This window comes from Vicugna pacos, chromosome 35, assembly GCF_048564905.1.
Source record: "Vicugna pacos chromosome 35, VicPac4, whole genome shotgun sequence".
Lineage (NCBI taxonomy): Eukaryota > Metazoa > Chordata > Mammalia > Artiodactyla > Camelidae > Vicugna > Vicugna pacos.
In genome coordinates this window covers 27,855,183-27,872,710 of record NC_133021.1, presented here as the reverse complement: position 1 = coordinate 27,872,710, position 17,528 = coordinate 27,855,183, and the positions used below count along the sequence as shown (strand labels likewise).

Genomic DNA, 17,528 nt, shown 5'->3' with positions numbered 1-17,528 from the left:
TGATAACAAACAATGTGGTTAGTTCAGCAATCTGTTGATGTCAAATGGGGTTAAAAAATAAAGTGTTTATGAAGAAGACCATAGGCCACATTTAAAGTCTGAAATACGCCATAGTTATAAACATATTTGCTTAAGTATGTGTGTAAAACATGCAATATTAAAATAATAATGATTATCATCATACTAGTTATCTATTGTTGTACCACATTAAGTTGTGTTACCTCACAACTTCCCTCACCGTTTCTGTAGGTCGCTAGTCCAGACACAGCTAAACTCAATGCCTCAGGCTCCAAGCCTCTCACGAGGTTGCAGTCAGGATGCAGGAGGAGATTACATCTCACCTGAAGGCTCAAATGGGGAGAATCAACTTTCATTTCATTCCCTTCTTTGTTGGCAGGACTGAGCTCCTCATTGGCTGTTGGCCAGAAGCCAACCACAGTTCTCTGCCCTGTGGGCCTCTCCAAAGTGTAGCTCACGTGACTGCCCTGAGAATGAGACAGGGGGCAGGGGGGCCAAGATGAACCAGTCTTTGCACTAATGTTGGTACTAACACCCATCACCTCTGCTGTATTATATTCACTGTAAGTTTATGCAGTGTTCATCCTCTTGGCCTATCGGTCATGTGCTCTGTCACATAACTCTTCCATGTGCAGCTAGGACACACTGCCCAAAAGATAACTATTGTCATTAGCTTACTATTATTATTAAACTGATATTGAACGTCGGGTATGAGAATATGAATATAAAATGACCTCTCTGTTTAACTGAGTCTTTCATTAAATTGGAAGAAAGAGGGTAAAGCCCAAGGGAATGGCTATTTCTACAGCTTACATGGGGAAAATTTAGGGAAGTATAACATATACAGTATCATGTCTGCAGTACAGAAACTTCCAGAAGAAAAATGAGCTAGAAATGACACTCATCCCTTTCCTTTTCCCTTAGCAACTGACACAAGAAGTGAGGTGGTGCCAGAGAGTCTCCGAGTAATACCTTTTTTCTTTCCAGCTATATTTCTCAGTGTGACAATATTGTCCTGCGTTATGAAGGCAACCACTTTTCTCTTGAATACTTAAAACACTTGGAAATCATAACACGGTGTGTTGCCAGTATTAAATTAAGATAATGAAGTTACGGGTCATAAAGTCTAATGTGCTCATTTTTAAAATGAAGCATCCGAGTCTCAGGTTACAAACGGCTTGCCCTAGTTTCACTCTGCTCCATGTGCATTAGCGGGGCTCGACGACCAAACACCAGTCCTGTTTCCTTTGTGCTTTCATGGATATGGATTTACTAACACACTAGGGACCCAGGCAGAGATTCTTGTGTGTGTATGTGTGTGTGTGTGTGTGTGTGTGTGTTGGTCTTGTTAGGACTAGATCATAAAATTATGTCTTTTCTTATTCTATATTCTGATTGTGTAAAAGGGAAAATCTTTATTAACAAGTATGTGGTACTCAGTTGTTTAAGGTGGAAAAACCTAGAATAGGAGGAAGAATTACATCAGACCATGAACTTTGGAATCAGACAGCCCAGAGTGGAGGTTCTAATAAGTAGCTGTGTTATCCTGGGCACATTTTTAAAACTAGGCTAAGCCCTACCCTAGTCTTCCCGTTTATATAAACAATGAAAACAGTATCTACCAATATCATTGGCCTGATACACTTTGAGAAAGAGATGTCTGTTTATTTCTTTCTATTCATCCATTCAACCACCCAGTGTTTAAAATTTCAATTACCGTTAAAGGAAATCACAAAAAGGGATATGGAATTCTACATTTGGATAGTTAAGAGTCGGTATATTGCTTGGTAAATAAAAATGAAATTCCAATCTTAAAATATTCTGTTCTTTTCACTCTGGTTTAATCCTGCCTAAGTACACAGATTTTTCTTTCCCTTCCAAGAAACAGTTGTCAGAAAGGAAAAACATTTTTCCTCTGCCTTTTAGATTCAGTACCTGAGGTGTGTGAATTAAAATGACAACAGACAGATTAACAGGGGGGAAATGTATATAAATTTAATTGATGTTTTAAATTTTGCATGCATGGGGCTATACAGAAGTGAAAGCTCAATGAAGCAGTTAGACTCAGAAGTTTACATACTATTTTAACAAAGGGTGATAAATTATGGAGAAGTGACTAGACAAAGGAAAGGAGGGTCTGGGCTTCAAGAAGTAGAAAATTATGGGAAGTAAATAGATGAGGTAACTAATGGAACCCATATAAGATATATTATCTATATAAATAACCTATATAAGGGTTATTTTAATAAGGTTTGTTTGCACAGTCTCATCTTGGTGTTGACTTTCCGTCTTCTTCATAGCCATAAATCTTCCAGAGAGGATATTTATGGCAATCCTCATTTCTCAAAAGCTTCTGCTTTTAGTCAGATAAAGGGAGCTCCAAGAAGTCTTCTTTCTGTGTCTGTTGATTCTCAGTTGCCTTCGGCTCAAAATAATGCACATGCCGAAGTGGCATATTTGGGGGCAGTATATTCTAATCCCATTCGTGTTCGTTCACTTTTTAATTCTTCCATCAAAATGTTACTGTGGTTCCAGAACACAAAGATTACTAATAAGCTACAAATCATAGCCTCAAGGTGCTCACAGTCTTAATAGGAAAACAAACATAAACAAGTTAATGTAATACAGTGACTGCTGTGAGTTGTTCAGAGGCTGCTGTGGGAACCCAGGGAGGGGAAGAGACCTAAGCTGGTATATGTGGGGCGGTGGTGACAAGGAATGGTTTCCCCAAGGACATAAATGCTTGAGCCACTAGTCTGAAAACATTTCTGGGAGAAAGAGCATTCTGGGAAAAGTCATAATATGCACACTAGGGGAAGAGGAGGTCCAGTTCATGCAGGTTACTAACTATGGCCAGAACTCAAGACCTGTGGGGAATCAGCAGAAAATGAGACTAGATACATAGGCAAGAGCTATACAGTAGTAAGGGCTGCTTCTAAGGACTCTGAATTTTACCCTATATGTCAGTGGCTTCTAAAGTGGCTTGGCAGGAGGGAGTATGCAAGATGATTCAGGCAAAAGTGTTAGAACTTCTATTTTTATTTTTTCTATTTCAGGGTGTGTACTATAACATATTTATAGTCGTGTTACACATATACACACTTTATATCTAAGTAAATGGACATGGGTTGGGAGTGCATGCTCCTTCTCCCTCTCAAACAATGACTAATCAGAGGAGTGAGGGAATGCAGAAACAGAAGGAAGGTAGTCAAGAACAATAGTGCAGCTATGGGATTGGGTCCTGGTTCCTCAAGGGATGAACATAATAATCTGATACACACGTATGAACTCATCCATAAAAAAGAACGAAATTTTGCCATTTGCAACAACATGATGGACTTGGAGGGTTTCATGCTTAGTGAAATAAGGATAGAAAAAGACAAATACTGTAGGTTATCACTTATAAGTGGAATCTAAAAAATACAACAAACTAGGGGGGAGGGTATAGCTCAAGTGGTAGAGCTCATGCTTAGCATACACAAGGTTCTGAGTTCATATACCCAGCACCTCCTCTAAAACTAAGTAAGTAAACCTAATCACCTCCCCCCTTAAAAAAATAAATAAATACAACAAACTAGTGGACATAACAAAGAAAGAAACTCACAGGTATAGAGAACAAGCTAGTGGTTACTGGTGGGGGAGAGAGAAAGGAGGAAGGGCAAGGTTGAGAAAAGGAGAAGGGTGGGTATTAAGAGGTACAAACTACTATGTATAATAAAATAGATAAGTTACAAGGATGTATTATACAGCACAGGGAATATAACCAATATTTTATAACTATTAATGGAGTATAATCTTTAAAAATGGGGAATCATTATGTTGTACACCTGAAATTTATATAACATTGTATATCAACTACACCACAACAATAATACAAAAAAAATTATAAATGGTAAGTAAAACAGTAAATAGAGGCAAATGGGCAAAAGCTGAATAGAAGTGAATCTAGACCTGCCTCAAGTATCTGAGGTTGCTGATAGCTCATTTTGTGGGCAGGGCGCCGCACGTCAAGCAAGAATCAAGACCAGTTTTGCACCTCTGTTCCTTTGGAACCTGACCAGCCTAACCAGCCAGAGCTGTCCAATACTTATTTACACCTCGTCAGATCCTGTTGCAAGCCCTAGGCACTGTTTGGATAAAAATCGGAGGCCAGCGGCACGAATTCAGCAATTTAAGAGAAAGTAAGTTGTGTGGATAAGCTGATACCATCTTAGTTTTGGGTTTTTTGAGGGGTGGGGTTGGGGAAGGAATGAGGTACTGGGGATTGAACCCAGGACCTCATGCATGCTAAACATGCATTCTACCACTGAGCTACACCCTCCCCCATACCGGTTGTAAAAGTACACTTGGCTCCACATTCGGAAGAAATGGCAAAAATAGCCAATTTCTTAACCTGGTGATTTTATTTAATAATTCAGGGAGATCATTCCATTGTAATTTAAAATACTTGCTTGCTAGAACAGGATACTTTCGAAGATGTGTACGGCAAAAGCCTAATTCTTCTTCACCCTGAGGTTCTTTTACCTCGAATACCTCAAGCTGCTTCGGGAAATTCCCCCACTGGACTTTCGTAGTCTTTCCAGGACACTCTTAAATCTAGACTCCTTTCCAACCAACTTGTACCTTCCTCACCAGCCATATTCTTTAGCCTCTCCAGTTTCCAACTTCCTAAATCTCAAATCTCACCCCAGGAGTTAGTCCAATCAAACTTTCCCTTCTTAGACCTCTTCCTCATAGTCGCTCCAGGAAACTCCCGAGAGACTCAGGAGGCTAAATTTGTCCTTAATGGCGCTCCGTAATTCGCCTACTGTTTCACCGCCCTTCCTTACCTCCAGTTAGCTCCGCTCCGCCCCATTCTCGCTTTCCCCCCTCTTCCCCTCCCCCAGTGCCTGCGCTTGCGCACCTCCAATTCAGGCGCTTTCCCTTTCCTGGCGACCAATCCACTTCCTGCCTCCGGTCCTCGGAACGCTCCTCTTCTCAGCTGAGGCCCTCGCTCGCGGTGCTGATTGTGGCTGCCCTACAGATTGCCTGTATGAAAAATTCGCTCCTCTCATCAAGTGGGCAATTTGAGGCCGCCGCTATGCGTGCGGCACCCGTCTGAGACTTTGCTCGCGATCTTCCATCCCTGAGCTAAGCTAAAGGCGTGCGGATGCTGGGTGTAGGGAGCGCCGGACTGTTTTCCTATCTGGCAATCGAGTGGACAGTTGTTTCCTTTCTACCCCCCCGCCCCGCCCCCACTCGCAGCCTGGCCGCGCTGGTGAGTGGCGGGCGGGAGGGCCGGCGGGCGGAGGGAGGAGGGGGAGCTCAGGGAAGGCGGGCCCTCGGCTGCGGGCTAGGTGGGGGGAGGGGAGGGGAGAGCCCGAGCGCTGGAGTTGGTGCTGGGAAACCCGGGGCTAATGTTGACAACAGGCTCGAGGTGAGTCCTGGGGATCCTCCTTCGCCTTCGCTCCAACGACCGGGAGGAAGCGGGGCTGGGGGGCACCGGCCTGGACTCCGACTCCCTGAGGGACCCAAGAGGCAACTCCGCACCCCAGCGTTCCGGGGGCGGCGAGCCGGAGCCCGACCGCGGGTCCCGCGGCGTCCTCCTCAGACCCCTCTCTCCTGGAGGCTCCCATCAACGCGGGAGCCCCCGGGGCAGGCAAGAGGGGCAGTCGAGGGGGGTGCCTGCCCCACATGCCCGGGCTGGGCCTCGGGGCTGGAGGCGGGGGGCCCGCCGTGGCGGGGTGGAGGGATTTGGGGGTGTGGAGGAGAGCGAGGGGAGGTTGGGGAAAGCTTTTCGGGAGCCGCGAGGGGAGCGAGGGCGAGGAAGCGGGGAGGGTGCGTGTGTGGGAGGATGTGGAGCGGGGAGACCGGTCTCCGGTGCTGAGGGAGTGTGGGGTGAGAAGTTCGGGTTTGGGGCAGGGATGGTCCGCGAAGGTGACCGTGGATCCCCGTGGGAAGGGGGGTTGTGGTGGGGAAGCGTGTTGGGTCGCGGCGTGTGGAGCCAGAGCAGGGGTTTGTGGGAGGTGTGTAGAGGAAGGGGTTTGGCTGTATTTGGGAATGGTGGGCATGGATTATTTGGAGTACTTTTTTTAGTTTCTTGGGGTGATAATTCTTTACTTTGCCTTCATCCCAAGGGTCCTAGTCTTTCCTTGTTAGCACTGTTGAACTAAGGAGATGATCACGGGGTATTTGCCTCCACATTGGCCAAGCAGAGCCCCCTTACAGATTTGGGGGTACACCTTGGACCGGACCATCAGCTCTCTTGCTCTTTTAGGACTTGTACGTAGTGATGCATCAGACTTAAATACAGCTATCATTCACTTTTCTCATTTAGCATGGTGTTTAGGTGTTTATTAGAATTGTACAGCTCCTCAAGAAAAACCATTTTTGAATTCTGGTGGAATTTGTAAAAACTTTAGAAGAGTCGTCTATATAAGGACGTTTTTTAAACTCAAAGACTCAGGGGAGGTAATGCCCCTTGTGCGGTTCTGCCCTTCGAACAATTTGAACGAATAACCCAGAAATAAAAGGTAAAACAGCATTCTCTTTCTCTGGAGTGTTTTCAGAGCAGTCTCATTGTGACTTCACACATAGTCCATATGGTACTTTGTCAGGGATATCTTTAAAAGGGAAACACCTCATTCTCTGCACTTTCTCCCCCAGTATACTCCATTGGGAGTACCTGTTTTACCAGTAAAGCAGTTTTACTTTCTTTTAGAAGTTCAGAGTATGTTTAGAAAACCAAATAAAATATACAGCCCAAGGGCTAGGACACTATTTGGGAGCTAAGAAGGTGATTTTAAAGCATGGCTTCCTTTTAAGGACTGTGTGAGTGTAGTTATACTCAGTAAAATAACTTGTCAGAGCTAATCATATTCCAATTAAAAATCACTCATTTTTATCCTATTTTACTTAAAAGTTCTGGTTTTTGAAAACAATTGAGGTGAAGTATTTATTAAAGCATAAGTTTATTAAAATAATTTACAGAAATTTTAGCATTTCATTAAATACAATTTAATGCTTAGTTTAATTTTTTTTAAATTGATGTTATACAAATGCATACTAATCTGAATCATGCTGTTAGTATCTTTTATTTGGCTTTTTAAAGCTCAGGGTCAGTCAGGGAGTATAGTGGAAAAGAGCCTTGGACGTAGATTCTCAACTCAGCCACTAGACTAGTTGTATAATCCTGGGTGGGTCACTGTAAAAATGGAGAATTGGAGTAGATGAAATCTAGTTCTCCGAACTCTAAAAATCTCTCATTTTAGGAGGAACTTTTCGGTGTTCTCTGCGAAAGAGAATAGACATTTGTAGACCGCGTCCTTCATGCTACTGCTATACTAGCAGAACTCTTAACTAGAAGTAAGAGAGGTGGCAGTGTCTCCATTTTATTGATGAATAGAAGTTTCCTAGCTCAGTTTCCATACTAGCAGTTTGCAGGGTTGGGATGCAACCTTAAAATCTCACTAACTAATGCTCATGTTGTTTTCACATGTTGCATTGCTGCCTTTCCATGAACCTTTAGATTTTCATCATATTTTTTGTTCACAGAAATCTGGTTCCAAGTGTACTTTGGGTATATATTTGTAATATAAGGATGAAGTCATTCAAAGAAGATGCCAGTACCAGGACTTAAGGGTTTTATTGAGAATCTGTTTTGTTATGCTCTAGAGCAGAATCTAGTTCCTGGATGCCTACTATGGTTTGATACAGAAGGCACCTAAAAATCTATTGAATAAATGAATAACATAGGAAGTCACAGAAATTTGGGAGATCTGTTGTACTGATAAATGATTCTTTATGAATTTGTCAGATTCTAAGGGAATTGCTTAGTGTTTTCACAGAACTTAATATCTAATTTCATGTTCATAAATGAGATATTAATTATAAATTTTGATGCAGTTCTTTTTTTTAACACCTTTATTGTGGTAAATGCTGTTCTTTTCATATTCTGAGAACTGTACTTTCTTGTATCAGTGGAAATGTCGCTTGTTGCTGCCTCATATCAAAAAATACAAATTCTGTATAAACGTTATTACTATTTTTTGCACATAATGATAAATATCCCAAAGTAAGATTGTATTGTTAAGAATTAACTTGTCCCCATAACGTTTTAGCTAGAATCCACCAAAAGTTAAAATGTAATATAAAAACTCCTTAGCTGTCATCAGGGACTCTTTCTATTCTGAGATACGTAATTCTGTGATCTGTTGTAGTCAGTATCTGTGATCAAGTTTTTCAGCTGACGATTTCATACTCTCAAGGTTCTTAATAACTTTGGTTAAGAGTATGTTCAGATTCCAGCTCTGTCACCAGTGGTGGAGGCCTTGGTCAAGTTACTTGGTCAGGTCTCAGTTTACTTATTTATAAAAAAGGGAAAATAATACCTTCCTCAGAGATGTTAGTATTAAGTGAGGTAATGTATGTACCATGTTTACTGTGGTACCAGTGAGTAATAGCTGTTAGTAGTTTCTCTTTTGAAAGTTTGCTTGCTTTAGGGCAAAGGTGGGTATTTAATCGAAGCTGCATGAGAATTGATGACTACAGTTCCCAGATAATATAAACACTATCTTGCCACATAAGTAATTATGCTCTTACATATTTTAATGATTGTTTAAACAGAATTAACAGCCTTTTTTTTTAGAGTTCCACTGATGGGGTTAACCAAAGCCTTAGGGTGTCATTGTCAGAGTAAATGCATAGAATGTGGAAGTGGAGGAGAGTAAGAGAGTAAAACAGAAAAAGGGGGAGGAAGAGGTGGCTAAGGGAAGGGACAGACTATGGCATGTACTTCTATTGGCCTAGGTTGTCTTTCTGTGATATTTTATTGGAGTGCTGAAATAAATGGTTTGTGTTTATAAAATACTTATTATTGCAAATGGTTTGTTTGCTAACCTAGTTTTTATTGATTTAATTTAAAACCTATGTTTGAAAATACTTAAGAATACTATGTTTGTCTTTAGCTTTTAATAAAAAACTAGGTAGTTTAAGTAATCCTATACTTCTTAAATGGAAGTATTTTGATTTTCTTGTATACAACTTTCAGATGATTTAGGAGTTAAGTAAAACATGAAGCTCTGTCCATAAAATAAATTATATTAGAACTCTAAGTTCTAAGTAGAGATGTATTTTTAGAAAAGAAAACCATACATTTTGCTGGGGAATACATTTTTTTATTCCAGAGTTTATTTCCAGTTAACTGTATGGAGCCTGTACTGTAGAGCAGTGCTGTCCAATAGAACTTCCTACGGTGAGGAAAATGTTTAGTATCTGCACTGTCCAATGTTGTAGCCACTAGCCACATGTGGAAATGAGCACTTGAAATACGGAGAGTGGCTGGAGAACTGAATTTCAAATTCTGTTTGATTTTAATTGATTTACAGCGTGAGTAGCCACATGTGGCTGGTGCAGTGGTTTTCAGCTGGTTGTGATTTTGCCTCCAGGGGGCATTTGGTGATGGCCAGAATAATTTTTGTTTTTCAAAGCTGGGGAGATACTACTGGCATTTGCTGTATAAAAGGCAGGGATGCTGTGTTTAAACTTTGTATAGTGCGCAGGATGGTATCTCCCTCCTCCCCACCCAGAGAATTGTCATGCCCAAAATGTCTGCTCCTGAGGTTGAGAAATCCTGGCTGGTGGTTTTTGTATTGGCAGGTATTAGAACAGAATATACAGATGTTATCATCATGTTTATTTATAAATTAATTTTGACTGATACTAATAAAGAGATGAAAAACCTAGTCTAAGTTGTGGTAGTTAACCGTTTTTGTGTTTGAAAGTTTGATGAGGTTAATTAGAGCATGAAGTGAAATCTGTGAATCTTGTCCATTTTGTCAGTTGCTTTATAGGAGGCAAGAGTTCGTTTATGTTCCCACTTAAATATTTGTATTGAATATTATATGAAATCATGTCACCAGTATTTCTTAACGGCTGTGAAATGGGATGAAAACTAATTCAAAATGTTCTCAGGTACATACTGAACTGTTATGATTAGGTGATAGGTTGTTTTGAAGTTGATAGTGGTTGAATCTGGGTAATGAGTACGTGGTAATGAGTACTTCTGTTGTGCTCTCTACCTTTGTGTTTGAATTTTTCTTTAATAAATAAAGTAGAAAAAAAAAGTCCTTAGACATAGGCATACCTAATAATTATAGAATATGGAATGTGACCGGTGAATTATTTTATCACAGAGCTAGTCTTCATTTTGTATGCATTTTATTTAATCTCCCACAGTTGCCAAGTTGCATTAATATGTTCCACTTAACAAAATAGTGTCACATCACTAAAAAAAAGTCATTGCATCTACAATGCTGACATTCTTTTACTCTTACAGATTTTCCTGGGTAACATAATGCCAGCTGAGCGTAAAAAGCCAGCAAGTATGGAAGAAAAAGAATCTTTACTAAACAACAAGGAAAAAGACTGCAGTGAAAGGCGGCCAGTGAGCAGCAGAGAGAAACCAAAAGACGAGATCAAACTTACCACCAAGAAGGAGGTTATTAAGGTCCCTGAAGATAAGAAGAAGAAACTGGAAGAAGATAAGAGAAAAAAAGATGACAAGGAACGAAAGAAAAAAGAAGAAGAAAAGGTGAAGGCAGAGGAGGAATTAAAGAAAAAAGAGGAAGAAGAGAAAAAGAAACACGAGGAAGAAGAGAGAAAGAAGCAAGAAGAGCAGGTGAAACGTCAGCAGGAAGAGGAGGCTGCCCAGTTGAAGTAAGAACGTTTATTTTAATTACTGATGTGCGGGAATGGGAAGATATGAATGTTTTGGAAAAACGGTGATTATTTGAAATAAAACTTCCAGGGTGCAGTTTCTTTCTTTTTTTTTTTTTTAAATAATTTTTGTTTGTTTGTTTGTTTTGCAGGGGGGAGGTAATTAGGTTTATTTATTTTTTTTACTTTTTCAGTGAAGGTACTGGGGATTGAACCTAGGACCTAGTGCATGCTAAGCAGGCACTCTACTATTTGAGCTATACCCCCCCCCTAAATTGTTTTGAGAGAGGAGGTAATTAGGTTTATTTATTTTTTTTTAATGGTGGTACTGGGGATTGAACCCAGGACCTGGTGCATGCTGAGCACGGGCTCTGTCACTGAGCTGTACCCTCCCCTGGGGTGCAGTTTCTTGAGAGTTGAGAGAGTCTTAATTTACTTGTTCTGTGAGTTTCACTGACTAGAGGCATGCTTATGGTGCTTTCATTCTTTAAATTAATTAGTATTAATCTTTAATAAATATTTGTTGATGTGTAGGGCAATCTGGGTTGTTTTTGTTTTTTAAAAAAGCTTTTTTTCACAGTAAAATACACCATCTTTCTAAGTTGAAAATCTTTAGTTCTTAATGGTTGCTCTTTGTTGAGTTCCTATTATGTGCCAGGCACTACGATTGTGTCAGTACATGTCTTTAAGGCAGCCCTAATGAAGTAAGCTTTATGATTTTCATTTTACAGATTACTGAAACGAAACTTTGAGAGGTTAAATGACTTGCCTAAAATCACAGTAGACAGTTGAACAGCTGGGATTTGAAGCTAGGTTGGGCTGAGTTTAAAACCTTTGTTCTTGAGCACAATTCCATAATGCCTCCCATTTTTATCTTTATCTAAATTATTTTTAGCCTTGTAGATCTGTGCAAGTGATACAATGAACTGGGAAACAACGACATAGTCCTTATGGGAAGACTACCAGGATGTAGCAGAAGTGACAGTTCTTGACTAGTGCATGAGCTTTTCTCTTTATACGTGTAATTTAAAAAGCTGTTTGCACACATGAATTTTCATGAATCTCCAAAACAGCTCAGCTACCTACTTTCTTTTTTTGTTGTTGTTGTTTTGTTTGTTTTGAGGAGAGGTAATAAGGTTTATTTACTTATTTTAGTGGAGGTACTGGGGATTGAAGCCAGGACCTCGTGCCTCCTAGGCATGCACTACCACTGAGCTATACCTTCCCCCTTAGCTACCCACTTTCTCACTGAAGTTCTTTAGGATCTCTGTTTTTAATGAGGAACTGGAGCCTTAGGTCTGAAAGGCAACAGAAGTGGCCAGTTTTGGCATATTCAGACCATGATTCTTAAGAGTTCCTTGCTTATTTTCTACTTTACTTTAAAAAAAATCACAAGGATATTTAATTTCATTATAGCTTTTTTTCTCTCACTGCGCCAAATAAACAGCTTAAAAAAACATTAACAGCAACCAAAACCCCAACTTCTTATTGGGAAAAACCTACCACTCCTCCCCATCTACCCAGCATCAACAATTATCCACTTTTTTCCTCTGCAGTACTTTAAAGCATCACATTATTTCAACTGTAAATATAAATATGTATTCATTATATATCCAAGTGTTTTTTAATTAAGATGATGGTTGAGTTATTTAACGCGTATACATAACGAGTTATGCTTTCTTAAAGTATACTCTCACTGCTAATCTTGTGTGTGTGTGTGTGGCTGGGAGACTTCAGGAGGTACTCACATGTCTGTGTTCCCAGCAATAGATGCCAGTCTCTGTTGACATACTGTGGCTTTTAGCAGAAAAAAAACAGAGAATTGTAGGGTAGCTCAGGGATGGTTATCTCAGAAGGATGAAAATCTATTTTTTAAGAAATTTTTATTTTAAAGTTACGTATTTTGCATCAGATTGTCCCCACTCTCCCACTTCAGCCCAAGGCACTTTACTACTTATGCAGTTTAAACATGTTCCATCTTTTTAGTGGAAACGTAGGTAATTTGTTCTTAATTATTCTTTTAAGGATAAGCTGAGTCTGTTAACCTTTTATTAAAGGGCTTTTATCTTATAGTTCTCTGGTTCCTTTACAAGTTTTCTTAGTTACACTTGAATTTTAAGACCTGAACCTAGCAAGGTACTTTATTAGTAATATAAGTTGTTTAATGCTGAAGTATGGAAATATGGTACTTTGAAAACATTTCAAAATATTTTAATGCATTCTTTTATAATGTTTATTCTTTAATGAAAGTACTTTTCGTGGACCTTTTTTTTTTTCTGTTTTCCCAATGCTTTTGTTTGTTTTAGGTTTTATGTCTTTCCTAAGCATATTATTTTGTTTATTCATATTAAGCATCATGTGTTTTATCCATTTATTTTTTTCAGCTTTATAAAAGGTGTAGTTGACAAAAGTGTTTTTTGTCCATTTAACTTGCCAGTTGGCAGAATGATTTTTAATCTAGTTATTCAAAATCCTCTACTCTGCCACATTTGGTGTTATCAGTAGACTGGGTTCTCATTATCTTGTTATTAATCAAATGTCTTTAAAGTAGTGAAAGGGCCTCTTGCATCTTTTGTTCCTCTTGGATTCTGTTGCTTATCTTGTCACTTTTTCGTTGGCTTTCTTAGAGGATTCATCAGTGATGCTTCAAAATATACAGGGTATTTTACTTACTTGTGTGTTTTTTTTTATGTAGAGAGAAAGAAGAATCCGTTCAGCTTCATCAGGAAGCTTGGGAACGCCATCAGTTAAGGAAGGAATTTCGTAGCAAAAACCAAAATGCTCCAGATAACCGGCCAGAGGAAAATTTCTTTAGCCGACTAGACTCAAGTTTGAAGAAAAATACCGCTTTTGTCAAGAAGTTAAAAACTATTACGGAACAACAGAGAGACTCCTTGTCCCATGATTTTAATGGCCTAAATTTAAGCAAATACATTGCAGAGGCTGTAGCTTCTATTGTGGAAGCGAAGCTGAAAATCTCTGATGTGAATTGTGCTGTGCACTTATGCTCTCTCTTTCACCAGCGCTACGCCGACTTCGCCCCATCACTTCTTCAGGTTTGGAAAAAACATTTTGAAGCAAGGAAAGAAGAGAAAACACCTAACATTACCAAGTTAAGAACCGATTTGCGTTTCATTGCAGAGTTGACAATAGTTGGGATTTTCACTGACAAGGAAGGTCTTTCCTTAATCTATGAACAGCTAAAAAATATTATTAACGCTGACCGGGAATCCCATACTCATGTTTCTGTGGTGATTAGTTTTTGTCGACATTGTGGAGATGATATTGCTGGACTTGTACCAAGGAAAGTAAAGAGTGCCGCAGAGAAGTTTAATTTGAGTTTTCCTCCTAGTGAGATCATTAGTCCAGAGAAACAGCAACCTTTCCAGAATCTTTTAAAAGAATACTTTACGTCTTTGACCAAACACCTGAAAAGGGACCACAGGGAGCTACAGAATACTGAGAGACAAAACAGGTGATTTTCAAATGTTTCTCAGATTTGAGAGTTTATTTTGGAGCTCATACTTAAAAAATTTTAGAGTCTTCATGCCACTGAAAGAACTTGTGGGAAAGGGCTCGTTGCAGGTGATTTCTTAACCTCTAGGAAAACTTCAGAGTGTAACTGTCTAAGTACTCATGTTTGATGTGAGTCTACAATAGATTTTGTTTCTGATTTTAAAAGAAACCTGGCAAGTGGCTGGTGATTTCTGCCTTGTGCATCTGTTTTCTTCCTGTGACTTAAAAACTCCTTAATGTTGAGGGATAAATTTTCTGTCACTTTAACTTATTTGCTATTATTTTTCTGTGTGTTTTGCTGATCCCTCTCTATAACAGGTTTGCTTTTATAGTTTTGTGTTTCAGTTTATTGATGTTGCTGTTTGATACTTTTTAAGAAAACAAGTCATTGATTATCGGTGGTATTTTAGATCAGAAATTTGGGGAATAGTGTACAAAGTGAAAAATTTTTTAAATGCAACTATGTGAAGTGCATTTACCGAAGTCTGTCTCCTGGGGATGTCCATTCAAAATTCTAAAGGAGTAACATATGTGCCTGTGGTGAAGACACCTGATTTAGGCCACCTTTGTTTGTCTGGTACTGTAGACTACTTGTGTAGCACCTGTACCTAGAAGGCATCAGCAAGCTAGAAGGTGATGCACTTTGTGGGTAAAAGGTCAGCTTTTATGGAGGGTTGGATTTGGAGGAGGGTTGGCGGGGTACAGAAAGGCAGTAGCAGTACCCTTTGGCTGAGTACTTTGCAACTATTTAAAGCGCATGTTTTGGGGGAATACACTTCTTCCTATAAGCCTGTGGTTGGGGTGGGATGACTCATTTAAGTAGTTACCTCTAGAAGGTGATTGACTTACCAGAAAGGACTGCAGTAGAGTAAGCCAGTAGTTCAGTTAAGTCCAGGTTAGGTAGGTGCAGAGACTATATGGCTGAACCCTGGGGGCTGAAGACCACTCAGAGGTGAGAGTTTAAGATGGCAGTGGTGCTCTTTAATGTTTTTTAAAAAAAGAATCCTGGTTTTTGTGCTTTTGAATAGCGAAGACTGTTTTAAACTTTGAAGAGGCAACTTCAGAATGTATTTGTATAGTCAGTAATGGGTTAAAAAGGAAAGTAATGTTAATAATTCTCACATATTTAAGGTTTCTTAATTATGATTTACATAATGTTTTGTCATTTTTCAAGTCCTTTTCCCATATGTCCTACCTCATACATCACAGTTGATTTTGAAAGTATGCTTTGATTACTTTTTATTGACTACTTTAAGGGTTCTGTGTGTGTGTTTGTTTTTGATTGGCTTCATGTAAGCTTTGAGAGCAGAGAGATTGTGTAATGATTTAATCCAGTCACCTTCCAACACAGGAGTCCATCCATTCTACAGATTATCTGACATAAATTATTCTTCTGAAAACTTCTCAAGCTTCGTGCTCTGAGCTCTTCCACGAAATAGGTTGGACACATCTATTTGTTAAATTTAACTTCCCATACAGTGATTTGCTTTAATTTACTTTTTTTCTGGTACAGATGGAATAAAGCTACTCAGAGTGGGGGTCTGTGAACAGCTTACCTGTTGGCAATGAATTAAGTTGAGGAACTGAGACTGAACATTTATATATTTTGATAGCAGTTTTCCATTGCCATGATATTGCAGCTGTACTTTATAGAAATTCAGTGATTGGAAAAAAGATTATTTTGTTATAGCACATAGTCTATGAGAAGCACTGGCATGGCCCATGTCTCTTATTTTACACTGTGATAAAGTCTCAGATATTTGCAGCCTGCTGAGATGTTTGCCTTTCATCTTCTCCAGGCTAGCAACTCCGATTCTTTCAGTTTTCTCCATGATTTCCAGACCCTTCACTATCCTTAGGACATTTATTTTGGATGCATTCTTATCTGCCTGTGACCTACAGTTCATTAGTTTTTATAGCTGCCTTGTCAGTCTTTTGACTTTTTGTTACACATAAAGACCAATTTCTCAAATGAGCTACTGCCAAGCCAGTTCTTCACCTGAAACTAGTGAAATAATTTTTCATACGTGATACAGACTTTCCTCTTTTAAGCTTTATTTAGATAAGTTTTGACATATTATGTTAGCCTAAAGATAATTACTAACATCAGTGATGTGTACACTATTAATTGTGTTTATCCACTGGTCATATTCGGCTGAGATAAGCAGACCTCCGGGTTTTTCGTTATGGAAGTCACGGAAGAAACTTTTGAGCACAGCTTTGTGGCCTTTTTCCTAGACACTTTTACTCATTTAAATACAGAACTATTAACCTGTGGTTATTAGAGGAGGTCATTTACTTAGTGTAAATTGACCTTAGCCATGGTAGTAGTCATTTTATTACAGGAGACTGTACACTTAGATGTAATAACTTGGGGGATGTGAGGATCTTAATCACGAGATAGAAGATAATTGGCATGCAGCTTAATAAATCACTCATGCTTTAGAGAGCTTTAGTTTGAGCAGCCTCTGTAGTGAAGACCTAAATGCCTGACTGAGCAAAGAAGACATGAGGAATGGATTAGTGCAGAGCCCGTACTTGGCTTAGTGTTAGTCTCCGTCTAAGAGGGTACATTACAGTTAAAATGACCAGTTTCCAAAAGTTTCTCCCTCCCAGTCATTATCCAGTAGGTGTCTTGAGATTTTTCTGCGTCATAGTAATAACTCATAGGCAATCATTTTTCCCAGTAAGATTTCTCTAAGGCACGATGTGCTAGAAATCCAAGTGCCAGACTAGCTAGCGGATGTTTAAGACTCGTACGTAAATGACTTTAAGGCTTTATTCAATATCATAATAATGATGCTTTAAAAAAAAAAGTGAAGTACTCTGTATTTTCTGTCTATGGACTGTAAATGCTCTTGGTGGTTTTAATTAACTCGGGGGATGGCACTGTGCTTCGAGGTTGTGAAGTCTTAGTACGACCTCATTAAAGTCTCTACTTAAAAATTCACTTAACTAATTTTTAAAAAATAGAGTAATAAAACCTCTGGTCTTTTCTTAAAAACACTCTGATGAGCGAATGAACACAGTGACTGAGTGAGACTTAGGAATTTTAGATGTTCTTTTCTCCTGTGATCCGGGCTGATAGGTACTAGCTAGTTCTGTTTCTGAGCCCCGCGGGATCTACAGTCGTCAACCAGCAATAGAGTTGACCTTAGGGTTGGGTGAATTCTAATAAATTTGAATTTATAAGCTTTTTGCCCTTTAAATTCAAAATCTTATTTTTTTTAATGCAGTTTGGTTAAGTGATTGAGAAGTTAATATTTGCACATTTAAAAATATTAGTTACCAATTTAGAG

At 39.2% G+C, this 17,528-nt stretch overlaps 1 protein-coding gene and 1 long non-coding RNA gene across 3 annotated transcripts in view; one reads left to right on the top strand and one right to left on the bottom strand.

Annotated features, from left to right (window-relative positions):
- Positions 1-1,987: 1,987 nt before the first annotated feature.
- LOC140691585 (uncharacterized) lies at positions 1,988-4,906 on the bottom strand. The gene is made up of 2 exons (XR_012067339.1): positions 4,848-4,906; positions 1,988-2,541 (listed from the first exon to the last, which is right to left on the bottom strand). It is a non-coding gene; the product is annotated as an uncharacterized lncRNA (long non-coding RNA).
- Positions 4,063-17,528, top strand: part of UPF2 (UPF2 regulator of nonsense mediated mRNA decay) — an 86,355-nt gene continuing 72,889 nt past the window's right edge. Inside the window, exons 1-3 of one of the 2 annotated variants that reach the window (XM_072955369.1) lie at positions 4,063-4,199; positions 10,334-10,713; positions 13,409-14,188. In XM_072955369.1, the coding sequence (XP_072811470.1) occupies positions 10,352-10,713; positions 13,409-14,188 (1,142 nt within the window). In that variant the 5' untranslated portion in view covers positions 4,063-4,199; positions 10,334-10,351. Of the gene's footprint in view, positions 4,200-5,359; positions 5,435-10,333; positions 10,714-13,408; positions 14,189-17,528 lie in introns of those variants that run through there. The other variant, XM_072955370.1, reaches the window with a different exon arrangement.